This window comes from Mesoplodon bidens, assembly GCF_964165515.1.
Source record: "Mesoplodon bidens genome assembly, chromosome: 13".
In the NCBI taxonomy this organism is placed as follows: domain Eukaryota; kingdom Metazoa; phylum Chordata; class Mammalia; order Artiodactyla; family Ziphiidae; genus Mesoplodon; species Mesoplodon bidens.
This window is the reverse complement of record NC_138169.1, coordinates 40876190-40904035: the sequence shown is the minus strand read 5'-3', so window position 1 is coordinate 40904035 and position 27846 is coordinate 40876190. Positions and strand designations below refer to the sequence as shown.

At 42.1% G+C, this 27846-nt stretch overlaps 2 protein-coding genes across 12 annotated transcripts in view; one reads left to right on the top strand and one right to left on the bottom strand.

Annotated features, from left to right (window-relative positions):
* OSBPL1A (oxysterol binding protein like 1A) overlaps positions 1-2327 on the top strand; it is a 221135-nt gene extending 218808 nt beyond the window's left edge. For all 4 annotated transcript variants that reach the window (XM_081252524.1, XM_081252523.1, XM_081252525.1 and 1 more), the window contains one exon: positions 1100-2327. In XM_081252524.1, coding sequence (XP_081108650.1) covers positions 1100-1202 — 103 coding nt within the window. In that variant the 3' untranslated portion in view covers positions 1203-2327. The remainder of the gene's footprint in view (positions 1-1099) is intronic.
* On the bottom strand, positions 1296-24596 carry CABYR (calcium binding tyrosine phosphorylation regulated). 8 transcript variants are annotated; one of them, XM_081252529.1, is made up of 6 exons: positions 23747-24596; positions 21527-21699; positions 21378-21431; positions 6912-8012; positions 4133-4728; positions 1296-2825 (listed from the first exon to the last, which is right to left on the bottom strand). In XM_081252529.1, the coding sequence occupies exons 2-5, from the start codon at positions 21672-21674 to the stop codon at positions 4142-4144; spliced, it is 1890 nt and encodes a 629-aa protein (XP_081108655.1). In that variant the 5' UTR covers positions 21675-21699; positions 23747-24596; the 3' UTR covers positions 1296-2825; positions 4133-4141. The 8 variants fall into 8 exon arrangements, 7 of the variants coding, with proteins under 7 accessions (XP_081108655.1, XP_081108653.1, XP_081108656.1 ...); XM_081252527.1 differs by having other exon boundaries at positions 1296-4728; XM_081252530.1 differs by having other exon boundaries at positions 1296-4728; positions 24093-24596.
* Positions 24597-27846: the final 3250 nt, after the last annotated feature.

Below are 27846 nucleotides of genomic sequence, written 5' to 3'. Positions count from 1 at the left end.
TAGTTGCTCTGCGGCATGTAGGATCTTCCTGGACCAGGGCTCGAACCCGTGTCCCCTGCAATGGCAGGCGGATTCTTAACCACCGCACAACCAGGGAAGCCCCATGACTTGTTTTTTAAAGGGCAAGAAAATTAGGGCAGCTCTTTCTAGAATTTGAAAGATGTTAAAATCTAGATGCAGCCTATGAATCTCTATTAGTATGGAGAAAATGAAGACCCAGGAAGATTTGGATCAGATTAATTTCAGTGGATTATGTGTAACATAGTATATTTGACAAATCATGGTCTTTAACAACTTTGATATCAGTGACTAGCTTGGGCAAGTTATTTAACTTCTCTGACATTGAACTCCTCATTTGTAAAATGAAACTAAGAGTTTGGCGGTGGGGTGGCATTTACTCTGAATCAGGCACCTTCGCATTACTGTAGGTAAGCGGTAAAAGTTAATTTCCATGAAAGAGCGGCATGGAAATTAACTTTTACCGCTTACCTACAGTAATGCGAAGGTGCCTGATTCAGAGTAAATGCCACCCCACCGCCAAACTCTTAGTTTCATTTTACAAATGAGGAGTTCAATGTCAGAGAAGTTACACTACCAAACGTAAGGTAGATAGCCTAGTGGGAAGCAGCCGCATAGCACAGGGAGATCAGCTCGGTGCTTTGTGACCGCCTGGAGGGGTGGGATAGGGAGGGTGGGAGGGAGACGCAAAAGGGAGGGGATATGGGAACATATATATATGTATAACTGATTAAATTTGTTATAAAGCAAAAAAAAAAATTAATTTCCATATTCTAATTCTTTATTCCCCATTGCTTAATAGAATGCTTTTAAGGAATGGGCCTAGGTGAACAATTAGACAAGTACTGTTGCTGAATGCTGTGGAAAATCCTTAAACCTTTTGGGTGGTCTCATTACATATTTCGGAAAATTATTCTATATACGTGCTCTCTAAAAGCACTTAAAAGTCTCTTCGGAAATCCCTAACTCACAGAACGAAGTGAATCGCTGCAGTAGGGGAGTCTGCAAGCTAGTGAAGCAGCAGGGACCCTGTGATCTGGAACAGTTTCCCCCATAAATCTTGTCTTTCCTTTTTAAACAGGTGGTTCCATCAAGGTCCTAATCCCTACAGCGGAGCCCAGGACTGGCTTTACTCTGGCAGCTACTGGGACAGAAACTACTTCAATTTGCCTGACATTTATTAAAACATAGACAGGTTGGGGCATTTGGCTAATCTACAGATAAGACTTAAACCTGTGTTTTAAAATTTTCTTCTTTGATTTCTACTCATCTTTTAAAAAGAGAAAAAATTCTCATGATAACTTGCATTTCACCCAACAAAAGTAGGGCATAAGGTGGATATTGGTGATGAAAGGTCTTTGGAAAACTGGGTAATTTTGCTATCCAAACATGCTTATTTGGAATACTATTTTATATAGAGGTATGGGAAACTGTTGGAGAATATGCTTTTTGATGGTTGCTGTTGCCATATTCACTGAAGGTTTATACCTAAATGTAACTTTAGCTTTATGGAATTATATAGTAACCCAAATCAAGTTATTTTGAATATTTTTAGGCTGTCATGCTTGAATGTTTTAGATTTAACTTCGAAATGTTTAGAATTCTCCTATATGTTTATATGCTCAAATATAGAGGTTATGCCATTTTGTAAAGACTGCATTGAAAAGATGGCTTTTCTTCTTACTAATCCTCTCAATTTTACCCCTTCCCACCTCTAAAAAGAAAAAATGCCTGAATGTTCAGAAGAGATATTCCTGATTTGAAAATTCTAAACTGGAAAAGGTATTTCATTTGCTTATTTTAGTGCTCTGATTTTACTTTTATAATTTTCTATAATTAATGTCATTAGAATTAAAATGTTTGAATTGTACGTTTGAATTGAAAATATGTATAAAACCTAGCAATTCACAAAAATACCCCAGAAATATAGATTTTAGTCACCATCATTACATAATGACAAACCTTTTTAAATGCTTCAACTTCCAGTGGCAAATGCCACCAGAGAAATTCAGTTGTACTCATGTATTATAAGTATCAGACTATATAAAAGGAGGTCTTGTGCATTTCAAGTTTGCAAGGCACCTGTGTATTTAAGATACGTATGGAGACCTACTGTACAGTAGCTTTGCCCCTTTAATTGGGGTACATTAATCTTACGGTATTTATCCACCCAACCCCAGACTGAGATATTGCTCCAGGGGGCCTTAGGTAGCTGCCAGTAAGTTATTTTAATGGCTGTCTTGAAGTTAACAAGTGTTATAATGAAATAATCTACCTGATGCTAAATAAAGGCTTTAGAATGTTCAAAACAGTGTGGTCTCTTTTAAACTTTGAAATATACTAATGCTGCACTTAATAGGATGCCAAATTGTCAGGTGTCCTTACAAGAAAATAAGTCCTTGTGCTGCCACAGTCCCCAGGGCCAGAGAACTCACCCCCGGGCTCACGTGCTAAGTACGCAGTTAGCACTCACTGTTCTCTGGGTAAATACAGTATTAGAGCAAGGTGCCACTATCTTCACTTGGTGTGAATGCCAAATACAGAATTAGCAAGTGGAATACCTTGGTAGAAAATTGCTAGAGTGGAAAGGTTTTTTTTTTTACAATGTATATGAGTTGGAAAATGCTATTGTGTCATATCACAAGTCTGAAAATATTTAAGACCTGTTGTGTTCAGATGTTTGTACACCGCCTACATTATAAATAAGCAAGGCGACGAGGTTTTGCTTGCATGAAGTTTATTGATGTATTACGCTTGGTGGCAGACTCCACCCTGAAGGTCAACTCAAACAGTGTCATCTTCGGCACCTGTTAGGAATAATGTAAATAGTGACTTGTTTAATCATAAAACTGAACATGTAAAATGAGTGGATGATCAGAAATGCAAGTTCTATCCTCCTGCTCTTCTGCTAAGCTCTTAACTATGCTATCTGTGCATGTGCACTAAAATATCCCAGCACTTCATGCCAAAAACGGCCGGCCATTTTGACAGTTCCACTGAAAGTCTAAAGGGTAGGAGTAGGTAAATACTCATAGTCCTAAGATATTTTGAAAAGTCTCCTTAAGATGGTAACTAACTGTGGTACTTAGTTGAACCTGCCTAAAACTGAAATCTAGCTTTTGTCTGTCAGACGTGCAGCTGCTGTCTCTGGCTCCTCCACTGAACGTTCAGTCCCAGTCTCTTCGTTAGGGAGGCAGGGGCCTGAGTTACGTGGTCCCCTCTTCACGTCTGATTTCACTGTATGTGCTCTCCCCGGCTCCTCCCAGCCTGTCTCCTTGTGGCCAACTTGCAGAGTCTTAAGCCCCATGCTCTTTCCTGCCCTTGGCCTCTGTCTGTGGGCTCCTTCTCCTATGCAGACGTCAGTTTACATCTGTGCCTGAACCCCCATCTAATAGAGGGCCTGGATCAGTACCTACTGGTTTTCTTCCTAATACTTCACATTATCATTTACTTTTCTAAGGTGTGGCTGCATGTTTTGCTTGCTCTGCTGTACGTACACACGTTGGGGAGGAGAGGCTAGTGCTGTATATGGTAGTAAGTACTGGTTGAATAAAAATTTTTTAATGATTTGTGAGTGATAAAAACGATCTTATCTATGGTTAACACCACTTGTCCCTTTAGCTCATGAATGTGTTTCCAACCTATCCATTCTGCTGTAAGTATTCACTGTGCAAGGGAGCAGACTTACCGCATTGACTGGGTGCTCCATATATAATCTCTCACCTTGTCCTCCCCGCCCCTTAAACCTGCCAACTAGACTATAAAATTCCCACATGAGACTATGTCTTGTCTTTATGTTAATCCATCCCTTTGGCATCTTCTACAGGGCTAAACACAGCGCCAGGTTTTCAGTTAGCTGAGTTGGTTGCTTGGTATGCGTTTTAGGCACCGGACGCTTGGTGTGCGTCACTGCGGCACAGTGCGCCTGCCGTGCGCTGAGTAGTAACGTGGTAAGGGAGGTGGGGGCAATCACCACGTCGGATCCGAGCGCACCCCCAGCTCACTGCGTGTCTCAATTCAGTGTCTTAAAATACCTCAGTCTCTAGGTCAACAGATCAACCTGCTTGAAAACTCAAGTGTGTTCAGGCCCACATATCATGGGAAGAGAATTTACCTGCCAGTTTTAAGTTTCTGCTCTGCGAACATTGGCAGTAGTCACAGTTATTTCTCCAACAATACTGTAACTTCCACAGGGAGTACGTTTGTCACCAACTCCTGAACCTTTTTTGGCTACATCTTCTACTGGGAAAGCAACAGAAAGAAAAACTGGACTTTGTGGTCTGGGGACATCTTGTCCATTTGTAGGAGGATTAGCATTCTGAGGATTGGGGGTGTATTTCTGATCTGTAGGAACAACAATGGGTACTTGCACTGCAGCGTATCTCTTCAAAGCATCTGACTGGGAAACAGCGTGTCCAGGAACAGGCTTCCAATCCTGTGCTTCCTGAACATTTGAGCCCACTAAAATAAAAGGCGGGGCACTGGTCTTCTTGCTGTCGTCCATCATCACGTAAGTTGGAGAAGTAACTTTTGGTGGATGCTGCAGAAACTGTGGATCCTTACAATTAGGTAAATAGAGGGTTGCTTGGGGGAAAGGCCCAGGTGCAGGTGGTGGTGATGGGCGACTTTGTTGACTCATATCAGTTAGACAATAAAGGGTCCACATGTTAGAATATGGTGGTGGTTGTCCTGCTTCGCTTGCTGCTATTGCTATAAAAAAAAAAATTTGCAGGTGTTAAAGATTTGGTCTCTGTATCAGGCGCTATGCACAGAAATGTCTTCATAATTTTTTTTTTACATATAAACAAACAGCTGTAGTAATATGTGCCATAAAGCATGCTATAGAGAGGGCTAAATAAATTGTGTTTGGTAATGTGAAAGAAAAGAGATTCTCTACAGTCAAAAAACGAGAACAGTAGTATTGTGATAGCCAGTGGCACGGACACTAGGGTTGTGGCTGAGAAGCAATCTCATTCTAAGTTGCTGTTTCCAGGAACTTAACTTTAGACATGGCTTCTACAGCGTCCTCAGAGGAAATGGAGAATCAACAATCCTGGCTCTACCAAAAAAATCAACTGAAGAGTGTGTTAAGCCATTGAAAAAAGCATTAGTGATTGTTCTATCTATGGAAGAAGTCAGCACTACGTGTCATCATATTTTGATCACATAATCAAGGACCTCTGGCCCTTCACAGGCGGCATCGTCTCCCATCAGTTTGTCACTACACACAAAACGTCACATATTCTAGGACTCGGAACCTGAGAGCACTGCTCCCTCTTAGGCAAGGCTTGAAATCATAGGTCCTGGGTGGCAGTAGAAGGCTGGTTGGTCGCACAGTGGATCTTTAAGTAAAAATAGTTCTCGGAGGGCCGTCCATCTACTTAACACCAAGGCATCTACCGTGTCAAGTTAGACTTGGCTAATTGAAGACAGTGCCGTCTTGGAGAACGAATCCCAGAAGCTGGGACGGAGGAGCAAAGGTTCCTGATGGAGGAGCTGCACTTGGCCCAACTGTGCTGAGTCACCCTCTGAACACGGCACGCATCCCTAGTGCAGCTTTGTTTTCTTCCCCAGAAAAGAAAATAACACTATGCACACAACTAAGCTGTGTTTTCAATAGCTTCAGATGCTTTCAACTGATGGTTCTGGAAGCTAATTAAAAATATGCACAAGCCAAGTCTTCAGGTTTTTGTGAAATACCCTTAGTGCTTTGGAAATAGTGAAGCACTTGAGAACAGTAACTTAGGATGGAAGTGCTGCTTAGGCCACAAGTGTAATGCCAGCCCCACAGACTACGTTCCAACTCTGCCCTCTGCCTTTTCAGCTGTGCAGAATCCCTGTCACACTGCCAGACAGAATTTGATCTCTAAACACCTGCTGTGGTAACACTTTTTTATCATCCTGGCTCTGGTAAGAGTCAAGGGTGAGAGAATTTCTGCAAAAGGAATAGCAGGGTTGGTTCCTGCACGTCCCACCTCCCTAAACGGATAAGCGCCACTGCACTTGCCTAGATGGATTGGGAGGGTGAGTAGACCAAATGCCATAATTAGATCGAGATGGGAGGTCAAACCGTGTCTGTGTCACAGGAAAGCGGTAGTGATAGTTCAGCAGCCAAGAAAGCAGCTTGACTGGGGCGCCTGTCGGGGCACCGATGGAAGCCGGCCAGCTTCGCCGCGTCCATCCTTGCTGCTGCTACCTCGCCGCTCCCCTGGGAGGGCTTCAGCTTGACCTTTCCTCTCTCCATCCAGCTACGAAGCTGCTCCCAGGCGGGACGTCAGGGCTTGACCAGCCCCCAGACCAGGTTGCAGAGTTCTCCCGCCTCAGCGCAAAAGCAGTCAAACACACCACCATTTCTTTCACGTTTTTAATGCCATCGCCTGTGTCAATACTTTGTTGTCATTTGATTTTACTTTTACAGGTGAGAGATTTCAAACCAACACCCCCTAGTTATGGTTTTGCAGTAGGAGTATCCAGATCACATGAACGTGTTTTACAGCTGACAACAGGCTCTACCGTTTTTCACCCCACAATATGTCCAAAACAACACGAAAGTGCTACATGACTGAACTTTGAGGCCAAGCAGTGGTGATGTCGCTTTAAAATCACTCATCTCGTAAGAGTAAAATCTCAAATACAACAAAGTCTTTAAACAGGTTTGGCATTTTAAATACTACTAAAAATAAAGCTTTTTGACCAATCTGCAGGGAGCCTACCTAGTTGGACGCCAATATAGATGTCACTGGAAGCACCATTTTGAATTTTGTAAGTAATTATCTTACCTGGCTCCATCAAACCTTGTTTAGGTGCTGCTTCCCATTCTGGTTAGATTTCTGGTTCATCAAGACCTTATGGAACAGGAGGTTGGGGGCCCCTAGATGATCTTACGGACGCACCTGAGCGCACAACTTGTGCAGCTTCCCCTGAGAGCGCGGGTTTGGCCTCCGTCTCCTGGGACGCATGGTTTTCCCCTGAGTCCTGCTGCCCAGCACTGCCAGGGGCCAGCGCAAAAATGTCCACTTCAAGGTGCACAGATTTTTCAGAGCTCACTGTTGTGGCAGAGCCGTCTGCCTCCACATGTACTGAGGAGTCATATTTTGCACTCTCCAACTGCACAAAGTTTGCAGAACCCACAGATTTTTCAGACACGTCTGAGGCTGTCTTGCCTACTACAAGTATGGGACTAAGGGGTAGTGACTGCTCATTTCCTTTAAGACGAGCAACATGATCAGAAAAGGGGGTAGCTGTTTGCTCCCGTATTTGCTCAACATTAGTAACTCCTTCGATCACAGGCTCATCTTTATAGGTAGCTGCTATGTGCGTGGTGGATGTCACCTCAGTAGCAGCCTGCAAAGGGACCTGAGGAGCTTGATCGTAAGCAGGAGGTTCTTGTTCATCCTGCAAGGGGAACGAGGACGCCACTGGTGGTTCAGCTTTACGGTCTGTAGGTTTAGAACCCAAATCTACGTGGACAGGTGTCCCGCTCAGAACCTGCACTGCTGCCCTCTCTCCAGAATGCACAGGAGTGGCCACCACACCCTCTGCAGCAGCCTCTGAGCTCAGCATCTCCTCGGGAAAAACGGGCATACTTGTTGCCACGTCCACTATTAAAATTTCAGAGTGATCCGAATGAACCGAGGAAACATTACCTAACATCTGAGCAGCAAACTGAGCTGGGTCAGCAGGGACGTAGGCCAGCTCGGATGAGACAGCTGCTGGCGACGGCGATGAGGGCGGGGTGGCATTCTCAGGGGCGGTCGGTTTCGAAGGAGCACGAGCTACTTCAGGGGCGTCCTCAGGCTCTGAGAGCAGCTCAACATGAACTGACGGGAACTGTGTGGTTTTGTTGCTAAACTGCAGTGCAGTTATGTTGTCCTCCTCTGTGTCCGTAGATTTTTCCATCCGTTTAGGTTCTTGGGAAACTGTAGATGTTCTTTCTGGCTCTTTCACACATACTGGTTTCTTCTCTTGTGCTGTTTCTTCTGACCACTTCTCCACTAAAAAATGAGAGTCAGATGGGTTAATAATAAGTACATATTCCCCAAAAAAGGAATTATGAAGAAAGCATAGGTTGAGCGTTCAAATGTCAATATATACGCAAGTACAAAAGAGTTTTGCTTTAGTTTCCAACATCTGTAACTTCATTGTGGGTAACAAAACCTTCCTGTCCTTATCCACTCAAAAGACAACTCAGTTCAGTTCCTTAGAAATAAGTGACTCTAACACTCAGATACCACCTTCAGCTGGTCAGCATCAGGGGAAAGATCATAACTGCCTAAAAATAAGCTGAAAACATCCATGGAAAAAGCTCCTGATCCAAACTTCCACACAAAACTGGGGAAAGAAAAAAACACTTCATAACTTAGCAATGAAACAAGTGCTGTCATACGATTAAAGGCATTCTTCAGTTTAAGAAAATTGGTATATAAAGTTCAACTTAATGAATTGGAAAACTAGGGGACTATAGAATATTTTTACATTAGGAAACGTCATGTTTTCTATTCTAAAAATGGTAGCACCTGCTGGTGAGGTGTGATAATGCAGCCGAAGTACTGACCCAGACGAGCAGCAGGAGACAGCTCTGGCTCCAGAAGTAGGGCTCAGTGAATCCTCAGGCAGGAGGAAAATAACCATGGCTTAGGAGGTCAAGACAACTGATGACACACAGAAACCCCTAGAGCTAGAAAACTGCTGTAACGTCATCTTCCGGACTCAGCGTTCTGCTTGTCACTCACACGTCTGTCTAACCTCATCAGACGTTTTCACATCTGCTTACTTTACTGAGGATTCTCTCTTTGGGGAAGCATTTCCCTAATATCATGAAATCTGCAGGAAAAGGAGAAGTTGCCTTACAAGAACGTATTTGCTTCAAGTCAAAACTTTGGAAACATGTCTTCATGCGTCCAACTGCTTTTCCAAAGAACAGTGTCCTCCAGGGTCTCCTCCCACATTAGCGGCTGATTTTTTGTAAACCCGAATCGTGTCTAATTCTGGACATGGATACCACACAAACGCTCACATGCTAAGAAGTTTCAAAAAGACAGAAAAGCCACATCTACTCTTACCTCCCTCTGCTTCTAGAACAATGACCTCACTTTCCAACCAGCCACCTCCTCAGGACTCCCCACCTATTTCCAGTCAAAGCCCTTTACCCACTAATACACTTGACTGAGTGCTTGTGCTGTGTGTAAAATACTGTACACTAAGCACTGTTGAGGATGGAAAAATTATTAGGAGAAGACCTCATAAAGCTTAGGGGAAATAAGATATACAGATATTACAGGTTAAAAGTGTATGTACTTAACAAGGGTCCCATTTAAGACCTATGGAAGCTCAGAGGAGGAAAAGATATCCTCTGGATGGAGGGATAAGGGAAATTTTGTTTAAATAAGCCTGGCCTTACGCTTAAGATAAAGCTGCACAAACTGTCATGCCCATCACAATGAGGAAAAGCCAGATAAATCTCAAAATGATAACTCTGAGCCCATCAGAGAGCAGAGTCACAAGGCAGTCAAGTAATCTGATTTCCAAAGAGTAACCAGCCCTTCCAAGGAGAGAAGGGCCACAGAACTCTCTCATCTGTGGCAGAGCCTGGAAACGTCACCACCATACCAGCTGGTAAGTTATCAGCTAAAATCTTAATGAACTGATGAAAGCCAAATGTGGGCTAAGATGTCTGTTCACACTCACAAGCGCTTTTGTGAAAGATGGAAGCAGGGTAGAAGGCCAGAGAGGACTCCTATATCAACAGCAAACAGAGGGCTCCTTCCTACCACTGGGGCAGAGGCAGGAACACTAGCTCACAGATACGAGGCAGAGATTGCCACGGACAACTGACAGGAACACTGAGAAAGCCCCATCCTCAATGCCTGGTGCAAAGACCACCTAGGTCAGAGAATCCCTGCCCCGAGAGTCCAGGACCAGCAACGAGAAACAGCAGCTGCCCCTGGAGGGAGGGGCAACAGTGTGGGGAGAGATGCCCTCAGTGGGGCCGGCTGTCGGGGAAGGCCAAGGGCAAGGTCAGGCAGCCCACAGCTAAAGGAATTTGAGGCCCGTGGAACAGTGAAGGTAGGAGAGCCAGCACGAAGCCCAAGTCCAACTTCTCATTAGACTCACCTAGACACCTACACACCAATTCAAGGCCTCTACAACACTCTTTTCCCCCACAAGGACCTAAATTCCCCAAGTAATGATTTATTTCCCCTGAGAGTGTTCAAGAACCCAACCAATTTAGGGACTAGATCACTGCAATCCCTAGATTGCCTGCATGGGACTCATCTGATACATCACTTACACGATAGGAATTCAGCTTCTGTGGAAAGGGTCACTTGCCCTTTTCAAAGTATCTCACAGGCTTGTCTTACCTGAAATCGTATCTAGGAGCTTAATCTTTAGGTTTAATATTTTTGCCTTTAGAAGTCCCCTATTAAATAACAACCATTCTGGAAAGGTAAAGCATTATATAATTATGAATCATAACAACTCATCAGAGAATTTATGATATTGCTTCCTTCCCCACAACTTTTTCATAGTAAAAAGGTGTATGAGAAGATCTGGGTTTAGCCCTGTGATTGAATAAATGCATGGCCAAGTCAACGGTTCTGAGCTTCAACCTCCTGGTGTGCAAAATGGGGATTTAAATTCTGACCTCACTGAGGTTTTGTAGAGATTAAATGGAGTTATTCACCTTAAAGTGTTCTATAAACTGTAAATCACATATAAATGGGGAAAGAATAAATCAACACCTAGTTTAAAAAGTTTTGAAATGTGATATCAAATTAAAATTTATAAGCCTCACATCTTTAAATCAGCTTTGATTAAAATTAAATTGGCAATTTCATAATCTGGGTGATACGAGGCAGGGTGTTTTTTCCCATTTATAATATATGTATTTGTATATATACATAAACACATACATATATATCATACTATTTTTAATAGATATATTTCATCACTGAAACATTAAATTGAGATCAAATACCTTAAGCTTTAACATTGTTTTTGAAAATGTAAAGCACTAGATGATGAAACCATTTGGTTTTGTTTAGAATACATGACAGAATGTTCGCAAACATAAACAAGTTATCACATATACATAATTATATTGCATTCCTGTTGATATCTATTATTACAAAAGGTAAAGAGCTTTTCTCTAATGTTTTAAGGTCTGTTTAACAGTTCCAAAGATTGCTGACTTGTAACACTGAGATTATGTTTGTGTAGAAAACTATTAAAGTTGTAAACTAGGTTTGCTATAGGTTGATCTTACATGTCAACCTCATGAAGATGAACTCAGTATGACGTCAGAAATCTGGTTTTACTTGAACTGCAAAAAACAAAAACAAAAAACTGCATGAACTCTCAGAATTACATACATCACTGAAGGCACTTCTTCCTCTAAAACATGTCTAAGTTTAATAAAGTGACTGATTAAAACTCACTGTAGAATCCTGATTTTCCATGAAACCAATCAGATAGATACATTCCAAGCATACAGTATTTCTTGGAATAGGCAGAACTCATGCGGAGACTTGGGGTGCTTGGGGCATGATCAGGGAAGAATAAGGAAAAAGGCATGTTCTGGCACTGAAGGGAAATCTGAAAGCTGTCCCAGACAAGAGGAGAATGTGAAGCAGGACATAACAGGAGATGAGAGAAGTGATTAATAGGAGAGGGGAGAGGAGAGGACTGCAGGAAGGGAACTCACAGGAGTGCTTGTACTCAAGAATTTGAAGAAAGGTACATATAGTTTTAAAAGTTTAAAAGAGAAGAAGATTCCAACTATTGTGTGTTGAACTGACTGGAATGATGAACACCAGAGACTATAAAGTAGTTGGTCTGTTTCTTTTCTCTCCTTCCTCTCTTCTCTTCCTTATATTCATTCTTTAGTCACCAATCCTTAATTCCTATTATGTGATAGACACTGGGGAATCAAGAATGAGTAAGATCTCCTAAATAGTACAGTCTGATTAAGGTTAGAGGCACATAAACAGATGACAATGTGATCAGTGCAGTGACTGAAATATGTATTGGATACAGTGGCTTTTAGGTAATTTTTGTTAAGCTTAAATGAGAAGGAGCAGGTGTGAAGGGGGCCCCACACAACTGCCCCATCCAAGATGCCAAAGAGCCCCTGCAGAGTACAGGTGTAAACCAGCCCTGTGCGTTCTGATTTCCCTTATCAGAAAATTTATCAGTCTCCCTTGGCTAATGGGACAGAAATGGGAAGTCTGCTAGACTTCTTAGATTTTACTTTTTTAATGAAAGAAAAAAGTCTCATTGATGCCGCCACTTCCTCCTCCTTCCTGACTTATACATGGATATAATGCCTAGAGCAGTGGCATGAGGCTACAAACAAAATATGCTAAGAATGATAAAGCAGAGAACCTAGATAATTGATGCTTTATTATAATAATGGCAGCAGCAGGATGAACAGCACTTCCAGATATCTTGTTTTTCACTGCTAATTGGTTTTCTGTTACTTGCAGCTGAGTACTTTCCTAACTAACATGAGGCATAAGTTAGCAGTTGTAAAGCAGGGACTTCCTTGGTGGCGCAGTGGATAAGACTCCACCTGCCAGTGCAGGGGACACAGGTTCGATCCCTCATCCGGGAAGATCCCACACGCCGCAGAACAGATAAGCCCGTGTGCCACAACTACTGAGCCTGTGCTCTAGAGCCTGCAAGCCACAACTACTGAAGCCCGTGTGCCTAGAGCCCGTGCTCCACAACAAGAGAAGCCACCGCAAGGAGAAGCCTGGGCACTGCAGCGAAGAATAGCCCCTGCTTACCGCAACTAGAGAAAGCCCACGCACAGCAATGAAGACCCAACACAGCCAAAAATAAATAAATAATTAAATCTTTTTTTAAAAAAAGGGCTTCTCTGGTGGCGCAGTGGTTTAGGGTCCGCCTGCCGATGCAGGGGACACAGGTTCATGCCCCGGTCCGGGAGGATCCCACATGCCGCAGAGTGGCTGGGCCCAAGAGCCATGGCCACTGAGCCTGTGTGTCCGGAGGCAGTGCTCCACAATGGGAGAGGCCACAACAGTGAGAGGCCTGTGTACCGCAAAAAAAAAAAAAAAAAAAGTTGTAAAGCAACGTGAACGAGGGGGATTGTGGTATATGCTGCTTTTTAGATACCATGTCTGTTTTTATTCTACGAATTATGTAATATCCATTTTCTCATTGGGTATTTAAATATGTTATCTTAAGATTTATCAAGGTGATCCATTTGGATTTTCTATATCACGTCATCTGTGAATAAAGTACTTTTACTTCTTCCTTTCCAATATGTATACCTCCCCCCCCCACCTTATTGCACTGACTAGAACCTACAGCTCAGTGTTGAATAGAAATGGTGATGTCAGACATATCTATTCTGGTTCTAATCTTGATGGGAGAGTACTCAAAATTCACCATTTAGTATAACATTAGCTGTAAGTTTTTATGCATACACGTTATCAGATTTAAGAAGTTCCCTTATTTCTTGTTTGCCTATAAACTTATTTAGAAGTATTTCTTGTAGAGCAGGTCTGATGGCAGTGGATTCTCTCAGCTTTTGTCTGCCTGAGAATGTCTTTATTTTGCTTTCATTTTTAAAGGATATATTCACTGGATATATATTCATTATAGGTTGGCAGCTTTTTGCTTTCAGCACTGTAGAGGTGTCATTCCATTGTCTTTTGTCTTCTGTAGTTTGTTAAGAAATCTGCTATTTGTCTGATTATTCCCCAGAAAGTAATGTGCCTTTTTGCCCTGTTTTCATGACTTTGTCTTTTTCAGCAGTTTGACTGTGATATACTGAAGCGTGGATTTATTTTTATACTGCTGTGGGTTTACCAAACTTTTTCAATCTGTAGGCTGATGTCTTTCAGTCAAATAGTATTTTTCCATCTACTCTCTTTTCTCCTCGTCTGACTCCAATTACATATTAGATCCTTTGATCATGTCTCACAAATGTGTCTTACACTCTGTCTTATTTTCTTCTTACTTCAATTTGGATATTTTCTATTGCTGTGGTTTTCTAGTTTCTAATTGTCTTCTGCTAGTAAAGCCATCTAATAAAAATTTAGTTTGCAATTGTGAAATAACCATTTGTTTCTTATTTTAAGATTCTTACTCTGTTGAAGTTCGCCATCTTATGTAGTCCTTATATAGTAATTCTAATATTTGGATCTTCTTTGGGTCTGCTTCTAGAGAGTGTTTTATGTTTTAGTTCTTAATTATTAGTCACTTCCTCCCACTTCTTTGAATGAACGGTAATTTTTAATTGTATGCTGGAAATTGTAAATGACACATTGTAGAGACTCTGACTATATTGTTTTCTTCTAAATGGTGTTGGTCTTACTCTAATAATGGCAAATCTGATCCTCCTGATACTTCCATTTTAAATTTTGTTAAAATAGACATATTTCAGCTTTGTTCTTACTCCTAGCACATTGTCTTTATTCCTAGGGTGTGACCTTCCTTGGGTCTCAACTGGATTGCCAGGGTTTCAGAAAAGTCTCTTCATTTTGGCTGGGCCCAAACTCCAAAGCCTCCCCCAACACTGTACCACTTCTGAAATCCCTAACTAGCTTTCAGTCTTCCAACAGCTCTTCTCTGCTAAGCCTTCGCAAGCCTTACAGTCCACACATGAGCAACTTAGGAATTGGCCCCGCCAAAAAAAGGAAATATTTTTGCAGACTTTTGTGGAATCCGTCTCTGCAAATGCCTCCTCTCTGGTGCTTTGTCACCCAAATCCCAGCCACATTAGTAGCTCCAAACTCTGTTTCTCTGTTCTCTCTTCCTGGAGAGACTTCCAGTCTCTGCTTGGCCTCTATTTTCCTGCCCATGAATTTGAAAAATGACACTGGGGTGAATATGGGGCTCAATTTCTGTGAACCCCATTTCCCAAGAATCCAGACTTTGTTTTATATAATTTCTTCAGCTTTTATAGGTATTTATGATAGGAAGGTAAATCCAATATTAGCTACTTCATCATAGCTGAAACTGAAACCTCTCAATTTCTCCTAGCACAGTATCTGGCAATGGATAGGAATTTAAATATTTGTTAAATGAAATACTGAATTGGACTTTAAGGATATATAGGATTTGAAAGAAATGGGAGGGAAAGGAACTCCTGGAGGGAGTTAGCATAAGCCAAAATCAAATGATCAAAATCAAAATTACTTTTTCAAAAAATGACAAGTTGTCAGTCTGGTGCATAAGGTCTGTGAAGACATGAAATGAGGGATAATTGCAAAGGTAGGATAGATTCAGCTCATAGAAAGCTTTGCATGCCATGGTCTTATAAAGGGATCAAAATTTACCTACTATAACTTAGACATGCCAGAAAGCATTACTTTACTTTCTCTAGCTGATCTCAAATTGCATTAAAATGCTTACTTCCCAAAAGCAAAATTTATTTGATCTTAGTTAAAAATATTTGTCCCTTCCAGTTTAAAAGTCGCTTTGGGTTTATTATTCAGTCTTTTTGGGTATTGCTTTTTTTCAAAGGTTCTCCCCACTTCTGAAGAGGGAATCTGAGTGCTGTGGTGAGCTCTGGCTCTGATCCACATGTTGTCTTTCTCTGCTGGCTCTCAATTACCTCTGGTAGAGGCATAACTCATACTGCCTGGGTTCTGGGTGCTGGTCTCTGACTTCACTGTATTTACTACTCAAGTTTCTACTTTGTGGACGGTGTGGCCTGTGTGCTTATTTCACTGAAGGACAGAGATTCCCTTCCTAATTTGGTCCTTCAGCAATTAAGGCCTAGCTGACAGCTTTTATTTTATTCCCAGCTTCAACATTTTGCACTTAGCTCTCTGTTAGTGGGTTGAGTCACTTCACTTTTTCCCATCTGAATTGCTTGCTAGTCAGCACTCTGGGACAATCTAAACACATCTGGATCCACTAAAAGCCACACACAGGCCATAGGACACAAGAAATATTATCTCAGTCTCATCTGAGAAAGACTCTCCATTATTTCTAATCCATTGCTTCAAATGCAATTATTTTATTCAACCAATATTTACTGAATGTCTGATCATGACAGTTATAGTGCAGGAGCTGAATGTAGCAGGTGATGTGCTAAAGGCAGTACCATGCTAACCACTCAGCTTCTGAGAAGCATGCATTCTTCTAGACAGCACCCAGGAATGCAGAGAACAAGCCACCTGCTTGAGTCTTAGGGAATTCTGATCAGAAATTCCATCTACCTTCCTTATCACCAGTTTCAAAGTCAGCTAGCACTTTTCATGCACTACCCACACCCCAGCACCACAATCCCATCGTCAAGAAGGACTTTCCAGGGCTTCCCTGGTGGCGCAGTGGTTGAGAGTCCGCCTGCCGATACAGGGGACACAGGTTCGTGCCCCGGTCCGGGAAGATCCCACATGCCGCAGAGCGGCTGGGCCCGTGAGCCATGGCCGCTGAGCCTGCGCGTCCGGAGCCTGTGCTCCGCAACGGGAGAGGCCACAGCAGTGAGAGGCCCGCGTACCGCAAAAAAAAAAAAAAAAAAAAAAAAAAGAAGGACTTTCCATTTCCCTTTCCTGTGTAGCAGGAAATGGCCTTATATCTTATCTTTTTTCCTCCCTCCTCTATGGCTTATATAAAGTAAAAACTTGATTCTGGTCATGTTAAGTCTTAAATCAAAACTCAGCTTCGGAAATTCCAAGAAAAAACAGTCTCCTGCAAAACTCCAAAGCGTTAGCTTTTTTATTATGAACTTTGGAAACTCAATACTGAGTAATGACTTTCTTGCTCCAGACTATATTTACCTTCTCCCTCCAGTAAATTAATGCTTCAGTGGGTAGAGATCAGCAGAGCAAACAGGAAAAAATAGAGGTTATCTGAAATCGGAGTATACTAATTGAATATTTTTTAGAAGTACCCCTACAACACTGAAGAGTCTGGAACGATATGGAGCTATCAGAGTTTCTGGATAGCAGAGTCAGATACTTAAGGAAGGAAGGTGTCCTTCCTTCACGTAACTGACATCTCCTTGTGGCTCCTGACCTCACCTTGGCAGCCTGGTTTACCATCCTAGCTTTCCTGGTTTTACTTATCTGCTTCTTCCCCGGCCCCGTCCTCTCTTAATCCTGACCCTGTGTTTCTGTCCCTAGTCTGACAATCTGACCCCAATTCTTGACTACACCATTTGCTCAGTGATTTATTTGCGATCTTTAGTATGGACAACTCCCCCAAGTGATTAATCTTACCACATAATTAAAGCATGAAGGACCTAAGCCCCACTCCCAACAATATTGCCAGATAATCACTGCAACTTTTTTTTAAGTCAAAAAAAAATGAAAATTCTTAACATTGGTACAAATTACCACCCTGCCAAGGCAAACACAAGACTTGCAGAAATAAGAGGGTCCTTCTGATACAATACTCATCCCTGTTTAGGGAATCAGTATAGCCTTACTTGAAAAAAATGCCCAGGAAAGTACAGAGTACACCAGAGCCTTATAAAATTTAGTATGGATAGTCCTGAAATAGATTCCTTGTTTTTTTTTAATAAGAGTGGATAGCTACAAGTATGTGTAATGAATTCTATAAGGCATAAAAATAGAATTTGGCATAAGAAACTGAAAACATTTATTATGACTATCTAATATGAATATATAACTCAAGGTAATATTTAATGATATGCATAACTGTTACGGTGCTACATAAGAATTGAAACTGGGCTCAGTGATGAGCAGCAGTTCGTGACTCTAATCACTACTGTATGGCCATTGCCAGGAACGTCCAGGGTCAGTTAGAAAAGTTAACAGGTAACTCAGCTGGGGATCTGGGTGGGCTAGGCCTTCTTGATTCTTCAAAAGAGGTGGCTATTTCCTGCCTCTGTTGGAAGCCAAGACAGGAATAACACTAGAAACTAGACTCAATTAGGCTTAGGAGGACGGAAGGCGATAGTGGTGTTGAGGTCTCACTTACCACTCTCATGGAGAAACCACTGCCCTCTTCGTGGAGTGGTGAAAAGATCAGAATTAGTACACTCCTTCCTGACAGGAGGAAGAAGTGAAAAGTGGGAGACAATGTGGGGAAAGAGGACTGAGATTTCACTCCAAGTTCAAAATTTAAAGGTTTTTCTAGAGGGATCCTAGTGATCCCTACTAATGAGTCCTACTACTAGGAAGATCTTCATGCACTAGGAAGATCTAAGTTTAGATCCCAACTCTACCAATTAATATTTTAGAACCTTACAAGTTATCTAATCACTCCCAAGCATCAGATTTCTCTTGAGTAAAGTTGCAGTGATGTCACCTACCTTATAAAGTTCTCTTAATTGACAAAATATATTGTAAATGCCTAGGACAAAACAGTTACTCAAAAAATTCTATTCCCCTTCCTCCTTCTTTTCCTAGATATACTAAGTGGTAGAACTTGAGACGACAGTTTTGCCTTAAAATATTGCCTGAGTTTCTAAAATCCCCTCAACGATTCATGTGGATTAGTGAAGAGGCTCTCCTGAGAAGACTGAGAAATAGAAAAGCTTTCACTGATTCATACAGTAGTAAGACCTATTTAATCAAATTGCAGAAAAATACAAGAGGAGGATCCAAGAAAGTGTTTTACATGAGCTGCTTCGGAAATGAGCACATGTGGGTGAAACGCCACAACGGAGGCCTGGATAGAGCCAGGCTCTGGAAAATGGGAGAAAAGATGAGAGATGACAGAGAAGTGGGAAAAGTTGCTCTCATGTCTGGTCCTTTTCCTCTTCCCTCCTTCATCACCTGCCTCTGCAAGAAATTTTGAATGCAGTGGGGAGATGGGTAAACACTATTGGTCCTATGATGAGGCCTACCAAAAATGGGGCTCCTTCTAGGAAAAATCCCAGAATGGAGGGTTTGAATAAAATAAATGATATGTGAAGGATATACTTATCTCCACACTTTCCATGCATACGGGCAGCTTGGTAGTAATGCTGCTAGGCAGCAAACTAACCAGCTGGAAATAACTTTGGGGATACATCTGATATCTGGGAGATGAGTGGGGACCAATGCATCAGGGATGGTAGTTTAGCTCTTGCTCCTATCACCAAATTCTAATAAGTGGTGCTGTCTTTTTTTTTTTTTCCTGCTGTACACCAAAGTGATTCAGTTATGTATTATTTTGTTTTATATTCTTTTCCATTATGGTTTAACACAGGTTATTGAATATAGTTCCCTGTGCTATTCAGTAGGACCTTGTTGTTTATCCGTTCTATATATACTAATGAAGAAGTCCATTAAGAAGCCATTTGGCATGACAATAAAAGGCAGACAAAATGAGCCCAACTGATACTAGATCATAACACTGAACTCTATATTTTCTGGTCATACCTTCATGTTACCTTCCCCAACTCTCTAGGGAAGAACAAGCAACATTCGTTTCTACTCTGCTGTCTAAAGAGCAATCTGTTTCTACAGCCATACTGTGAGTCTACTTTTAGGATTATCTGTACACTGTGTCAATTTCTTTGATATCTACAGTTACTGGAGGAGAAAGGCAGCAGTATCTCCTACCCCTTAACCTCCATCGAAAGCATGGCTGCTCCATTAGTTCAGTCTGTTAATTTTGAACCCTGAGATTCAAAGATGTTACCCTAGCTGGACCAAAATCCACATCAGTTTAGTCCACTTGCTAGGCTGAATGGTGGGTATACTCTTCAATAAACAGATTAGCCACAAAGGCTACCACTTAGTTACCTACAATCATAAAGAGTCAGTGATAAAGAGTCACTGACTTTATCACCATTCTCAAACACAGCAATCCTGCACAGCCAGTCCTCTCAAAGGTAGCTCCTGGTATAAAGGACACAAGTACAAAGGCCATAATAACTTTGACCGCCTGGAAAACCAGGCTCATGGGAAGGGGGAGAGTGGCCAGTGTTCCAGCACTTGTCTGTATATCCTGCTGGTGGTAAGCAAATCTCAGACCTCTTTCCTTTGGTAAGCGGAGACTGCCATCAGGACCCTGCAGGGAAGCACCCAGACTAGACAATAAAATATTCCTAAACCACGGCGATTCACTCTCCTACCCCTTGAAATGCTGACTCTTGCTATTCTTAATCCTGTTTTCTGTTTTGGGTGTCTCTTTCACTGTAGACCCAAACCCTCATGATTTTTACATTTTCCTAGGTCTACCCCTAATTTCTCCCTATCTTGGCTATGTTACCTATTAACATCAGTGGCAGAGAATAAAAGTGGCCGAAACTCACTGATCCTACCTTTACTTTTTCTATAGTCACTTCAAAATGTTGGTCAGCCAATATAGCATTATTTCGTTATTTCTCACATTCACCTTAAGTCACCATTTTCTCCACAAAATTCTTCCAAAAGCTTTTCTTACCATTCTTTTAGATATGTGTGCCTGTCCTTGGGATTTAACCAATATATCCTCTTTGGCTTATATTGATCTTCCCAAATGTTCATCATGTAAACTTCGCCTTTTTCCTTTCTCCCCCTCTGACTTCTTCACTGCTCCCCCATCAATTCAGTTTCATGCTGTTATGTTCACATAAGATAGACATTTACACATATACACATAAAACAAGTTTTTCTAAGCAGACATACAGCCTTACATCACAGAGACAGGTCAGAGACCACCTTCTATGAAAAACTTATCTCTTCACTACATAAAGAGACTCTTGGAACAGAAAAGATGGTTAGTGACACCTAATCGATGTCCTGTCCTCCAAGCTGGACTGTATTTAAACCATCATGGGGAGGAAAAAAAGGGTGATTAACCTTTTCTACTAAAATAAGCTTCCAAGAAGAGTGTTTCTACAATGTTCCTAAGTGATGTATCTCATTATAATTTGAGTATTACCACAAAATTCAGTTCAAAGACAGGCAGGGCTTGGGTCATAGTTGACACACACTCTTCTAGGACTCTCTGTACCAAATGGTTTGCAAAAGATGAGTGTTCCGGGCTTCCCTGGTGGCGCAGTGGTTGAGAGTCCGCCTGCCGATGCAGGGGACACGGGTTCGTGCCCCGGTCTGGGAAGATCCCACATGCCGCAGAGCGGCTGGGCCCGTGAGCCATGGCTGCTGAGCCTGCGCATCCGGAGCCTGTGCTCTGCAAGGGGAGAGGCCACAGCAGTGAGAGGCCCGCCTACCGCAAAAAAAAAAAAAAAAAAAAAAAAAAAAAAAAAGATGAGTGTTCCCTATTTTAAAATTTAGAATCCTCCAAAATGTCAGTTCTCAGATTCTTTAAAAAACTGATTCAATAATAAAAGTAAAGCATCAGTGTGATTACTTAAACATCAGTGTAATTATTTAAACAGACAATATTTGTGAGCATCACTCTTAAGCTTAAATGTATGCTAGGAATAATGCAATAATTTATAACTAGATTTTTATTTAACTATTACTACTTACTGTACTTACCTTTAATCTGATGAAATTGTTTAACAAGATCTTTTATATCCAGAGAATTATTTCCTAAAGAAATACAGGAAATCAGATACATAAAACTCCCAATTTAAAATGCTTTCTTTTTCAAAGCAACAAATATATAATCTAAAGCAATCACAAACCTTCTCTAAACACAGTAAGTTCTTTGAAATAAAGTGCTGCAAACTGGGTGATGTTTGTTGGATTGGTTTTGAGTATGGCTCTGCTGACTCCCTCAAGCAGAGTCTTGAGGCCATAAGGTACGACAAGTCTGGGCTTTGCAGAAATCATTCTGGCGGGATGTCTGTAATCTCAACTATAATGAAGAAACACAAAGTCTTATAAATAGCATATAAGTTTTTTATTAAAAATTTACAAGTTAACTATAGCTCCTAAGAACAAATCTATCTCCTATGAAAATCACTAGCCTTAGTTCTAATCTCTAGGTATTTATTCTAGTAAAATGGGCTAATGTTAATGGTAGTTTAAAAAAAAAACAACCATGCTACCAACAACTTATTATATGCAGATAAGCAATCTAGTACTATTAAAGAAATCCATGGGAAAAGCCCTGCCAAGAACTCCAGTGTGATATTAAAAACAAAGAACAAAAACCAAACAAAACCTATTTCTATAAAATTCAGTAAATATTTTGTGCAGTAAAATGTCAAGAAATATAAATCGAGCTCATTTATGGGTGTCCAAGAAACAGCCTTCCAAACCATATGGGAACTGGCTTTTCTATACATTCATCAAATAGAGTTACAAAGTAGAATTTCTACAAGAAAATGTATTTTTTCTCACTTTTCTAAATATATCCCCAGACACACTGATCATCCTTAAGTATACATGTTTTAACTTTAATTTTGTGTTTAATATTCATCTCAGTAGTAACTTGTGGTATTATACCCCCCACCACCATCCATACCTCTTTTCTCGTATCTTCCCTTAACCTCTGCCATAGTTGTCCTCTCTCCCTTCTTTTGGCTTTCTGCATTTTAAGTGGTACCAAGGGCATTGCACACTCTTACCTGTAACTCTTAGCTGCAGAGGTTGCCACCCTAAACTGTGTCAGTGTATGTGTGTCCTGTTTCATTCTAAAAAATTATTTAAGAGGGCTTATAAATATACACAAAGAAGAAAATTAAATATTTAAGGAACTCAGTTCAGTGGTTAAGGGGAAAAGTATGGTAGGAAAAATAGGATGAAGCCACAGGCAGTATCCCAATACAAGCCTTAGGTCCTACACTAGAGATGGAGTGTCACATCAGCCCCCTGAATTACCAAGTAGCCATCACATAATAGGAAATGGTTGGTTAAATGATTCAGGTTTCCTGAGATAAAAAACCAAATCAGTTGCTTGGGAGAATCGCAGCTCTTCTGGGCACTGAGACCCAGGAGAAATTTCTCCTATGGGTCCTCATGAAGAGAAGAATAGTGTGATATAATGAACCATGTCCTCAACAATATCTCAATATTGTTGGGGCCAAGGGGCACAGTTTAGTTACAGCAGTTATACAAAAGGCCAACCTCTAATAAAAAGCAACTAATAGCAAAATGCTGAATATTTTAAAAGCACATTTCATCTTCCTAAAGGTCGGGAAAAAATGAATCTCTATCGCCAGAGCAAAACCTTTGAGAATTAAGGGTACTGTATTCAATCGCCTAATGAAAACTTAGTATCAGAGTATCATTCAACAGGAGTTTACTGAATTAAACCATCTTTAAAAAACCAGTAGTGCACCTGTAGCAGGCCCCCATGCTAAACGTTAAGGGACGTAGGCGGTAATTATATGGATGATACATATTCACTTCATTTATATTTTATATGTATGTGTGTATATGGGCGTATATATGTGTATATATATGTCCATATATACATACATAAATATATGTATTTTTAAGTACGTCCGTTGCACCCCAGTGCGAGTTGAGAGATGGGTCATGATTTGACAGTGGCTCACCGGTAGCCACGACGGAGCTAACAAAACACCCATTCTGTAGTTAGCAGTTGGTGCTACCGACCGTGGAGAGAACGCCCACGCAGCGACCTCGATTTGCCGCGCCCCTCCCCTTCCCCAGGCTTTGTGAATGGTGCGGGGCCGTTTAGGGCCCCAGCCCCAAGGATGCGGAGCATCCTATGACGTAGCTCCTTACAAAGAGCTGTCCTCGACAAGATGAGACACGCTGTGACACCGATCCTCGACTACATCAACGGATGAAGTCACGAGTACAGACGTTGAGGGTTGTTTCAAATGACAGCTTACTAATTCTGCTCAAACTTCTTGTGTATTTGACAGAAACACATTTGTCAAACACTAACAGATTTTACATTCCCCACACCCCGCACCAAACCCACTAACCTAGGGGTAACGACTGAGCAGGAAAACGGTGCCCCTGGCTGAAGATGCGAGAATAGGGGCTTCGGGGCCACAGAAAACGTCAACAGCACCCACCACTCACTTATTAAACACCTACGCTGGGGTCTCTGCTTGTTTTGCCGTTTGGCTGGCTTGGTGGAGGGGGCAGAAAGACCTGGGAGAGCGGGCGTCCAGATTCCACCCCGACTAATTCAGCGGTGGCGGCGGCGGACCCGCCGACCCAGACCCCGGACCCCCTAGTCCTCCACAACGCGCGTTGGCCAGTGGTTGCGTCACTGGCCCGTGTGGGCACCCGCCACCCTCCCGGACACGTGAACCGTCCACTAACCCCTCCGCTGCGAGGGCCTAACTGCCGCGGGGCCGTAACGGGAGGCGGGGGCCTTTTCTCCAGACTCGCCCCACCTTCTCCTTTCCGGCTACGCTCTAAAGAGCTTCCTCGTAGCCCCCTTGCCGGCGGCTCCTGGAGAAACCCATGCACTGGGTAGCGTCTTTTATATCTCTGGGGGAAACATCACGCCTGCGTCACAAAGCCCGCCCTCTCGCTGAAGGTTCCAGACGCCGCGGAAGGAGGCGAGGCCTCGGCGGCCCCAACCAATGGGGAGCCGAAAGGGAACAAAGCCGGAACTCGGCAGAGCACTGTGGTGTACTTCGCCTTTTCCGGCAGAATACAAAGGGGCGTGGGAAACTGACGTTTCCAAACTGCCGGGATTCGGTCAAGGCGACAGCCTCTCCGCTTTGAATCTCTCGGTCTAAAATAAGAGCTGGCTTGGAAAGAAAGAGAAATAGATTTACGGCAGTTCTATCTTGCTGCCACCGCATAGCACCCCTCTTCCCCCCCACCACCACCACCATAATCTGTTGCTCTCTAGTCACCTTTTTGAATAACTTCTGCCACCACGTACACCACTGGTACAATATCATGCAGCGCAGCACTTCTCTTGAGAAACTCGCCTGCCGAAAGAGAATCTGGCATTGATCCTGAGTCTTTCTGTTGCTCCGTAATTCTGGATCTTGCAATACCTCAGGCACGATGTGTCCTCGCCAAACCATACCGTCAGAGGCAGGTTGCAAAGTCGACGAGGACTGTGTGTAACTTCAGCTCCGTTTCACCAAAGTAAAGGAACGCTGACTCCTTTAAAATACTCTCTGCTTTTTTACCCATTCAGGTTCTTATTTGTGCTGGGCATTAAATACCACCACAGTCACGATGATCAGACTCCAAGCAGCTTTCATTGTCATCCATTTCCACATGTTTAAAAGGCAACAAGAATCACTGTAAACCAACCGTTAAATAACATCATCAGGGCATAGATCTGACAAAACATTTTTACGTTACAAAAAATTAAGACTTCCAGAGCACTTTGCAGCAATAGGCAATGTTGAAGCCCCAGCCTACATCTATGCTGCACACGGCATTTTGAGGATATTAATCCGCCCATTAATTATTACCGAGTGCCCATTATGTGGCAGACAAGCCCCCATTTCTCATGAAGGTCACGTTTTAAAAGAAGGGCTTCCCTGGTGGCGCAGTGGTTGGGAGTCCGCCTGCCAATGTAGGCGACACGAGTTCAAGTTCTGGTCCGGGAAGATCCCACGTGCCGCAGAGCTAAGCCCGTGCGCCACAACTACTGAGCCTGTGCTCTAGAGCCCACGAGCCACAACTACTGAGGCCACGTGCCTAGAGCCCGTGCTCTGCATCAAGAGAAGCCACCGCAATGAGAAGCCCGCTCACCGCAACGAAGAGTAGCCCCCGCTCACCGCAAGTAGAGAAAGCCCGCATGCAGCACCAAAGATCCAACTTAGCCAAAAATAAATAAATTAAAAAAAAAAACAGTAAAGAAGAAATGCTCTCTTTTAGACTTTAAGTGTGATGTTAGAACTGCAGATGGTACGCTTTCTGGTCCTCATCACTGCCCCCGCACCACACTTTGGTAGTGTAAACAAAAGTGAAATGAGGGTTTGGTTTATAATATATTTAACTATCAAAGGCGTAATGAAACTGTGATAAGAACCCCAAATACAAACATTAGAGATCCCATGTATGGTGACTTCTGGAATGAGAGACACATACCCTCGTGTCACCTAACCTTGATGGGTCATCTTGAACACCACTTAGATGTTATGTACTGTGCGGAATACCTGTTACTCAGAAGGCAAGCCTGTACTCTTTCCACATTTCTGCAATGACTGTTCTGTTCAAGTTGCTCTGAAATGCAAACTGTTACAGTGAAAACATCTAACAAAAAATTTTCAAACCACTATGTGCTGCTTTGATTTCTACAACTCCTAGTGATTTGATGTGGCTTTACAATCTTCTTGTCCTTATGTTCATCTCTTTCAGACACTAGGGATCTAACTAAATTGCAAATCTACTTTGTTCTCCATTGCTCCCTGCCCCTCCCCCCTTCAAATCCTTACTCTATAGAAGTCCAAGGATCATGCTGTGACCTCTGTGTAACTATCTCATCTTACCATTTGGTTTCCACTTGACTTTCTAGAGACCTGGCCTGAAAACACATGCTACCTGTCACCTCTGTGCCTTTGCTCATCAGGTCCAAGGCCTGAGACATCCTTCCAGCCATCACTTTAACTTGACTGCATCCTTCTCCTCCTTTAAAACTCAGCTCAGGAATCTCCTACTTTAGAAAACCAATGGGTTAGAAGCATTTTTTTCAGTGGCCCCATAATATGCATAACCTTGCCATATGTTTGACTCTTCTCCCAGATTTACTAAATACTTACCAAAAGATGATAACCTAGGGCAATGTCTCTCTAATGTAGACCACCTGCATTAGAATTAGCCAAGGAGCCCGTTAAAAATATCTTCCTAAGCCCTACCTAGAGCCTACTGAATCAGAATCTCAGAGTAGGGATAATTTGTAAAACTAAAACTTGAGAACCACTAGCCTAAGGGAGGAGAAAGTAAGTGTAATCCAGAGTTCAGCTACGTTACAAGTGTGTTGCTTCTACTGAATACCCCAGTCAACTAGGAAATAGAGCTCAGCTCCCTTGCTAGTTTTCACATGTTAGCCAATTGTGTGATTTTTGCTCACTTTAACCGAAGAGGCACATTTTTTATGGACCAACTTTCCATTCTCTTGCTCCCCCCTCCCCCGCCCTTTTCTTTCTGTATTTCCTCTTTCTAGCTTCAAGTCCCCTCCCTCTACTATGTATCTTGTTGGAAGGATCTGGGCTTAACAAGATTTTTTTCCACAAAATATACGGGAAGGGAAGAAGGGAGGGAGGGAGGGAGGGAGGGAAAGAGAGAGAAAGAAATACCAAACACTACATTATGACTGTGTGACCATATATCTTCATAGGTAAAGGAGCCATACTTGAATACTTGCCACCACAATCTGCTTAAGGAAGCAATCGACTAGGAAAGTTTACATGGCAAAGGCATATATGTATGCACACACACACACGCACGTGTGTATGTATTTTAAAAATCATGTATGCATTGTCCTTTGAGTTGGCAGAAAGATAAAAGTGCAAATTCTCTAAATAATTGACTTATACAATATGAGACAATAAATATTCTGATTTTTGGTGACATCTGAAAATAATAACTCTTTACTCAAATACTTAGCTATCATGTGCTGAAATCAAAAAGATACCTAACCCAGTAAAAGTAAAACCTTAAACACATTAATCACAAAGATGCATATTACATGATTAGTACTAGACCATGCCTCAAAGTGCATCAAATTATACATGTGTTCCGAGTACATAAAATATACATTAGAGATTTCTCTCATCATAGGCACAATCTAATACAAAAATATATCTGACACTTATAAATTAGAAGATCCATTTGACAGCCTCCAAAACAGGAAAAGGGGAAGAAGTGATGCCAACATAAAAAAGCACATATAGATGCAAATAGTTCTGCTTATACGATTATTTTCTTCATCAGCGAGGGGTAAAGAGCAATTTACACCAAACTAGGTTTCCAGGCAGATCACAGTAACTCACAGGTTGGATAAGTCACAGCACGAAGGCCAGAACCGTTATGAATTACTCAACTAAAAAAAATGTACTCAGATTTCAGTGACTCTAACAGTACAGTGTACTCACAGTGT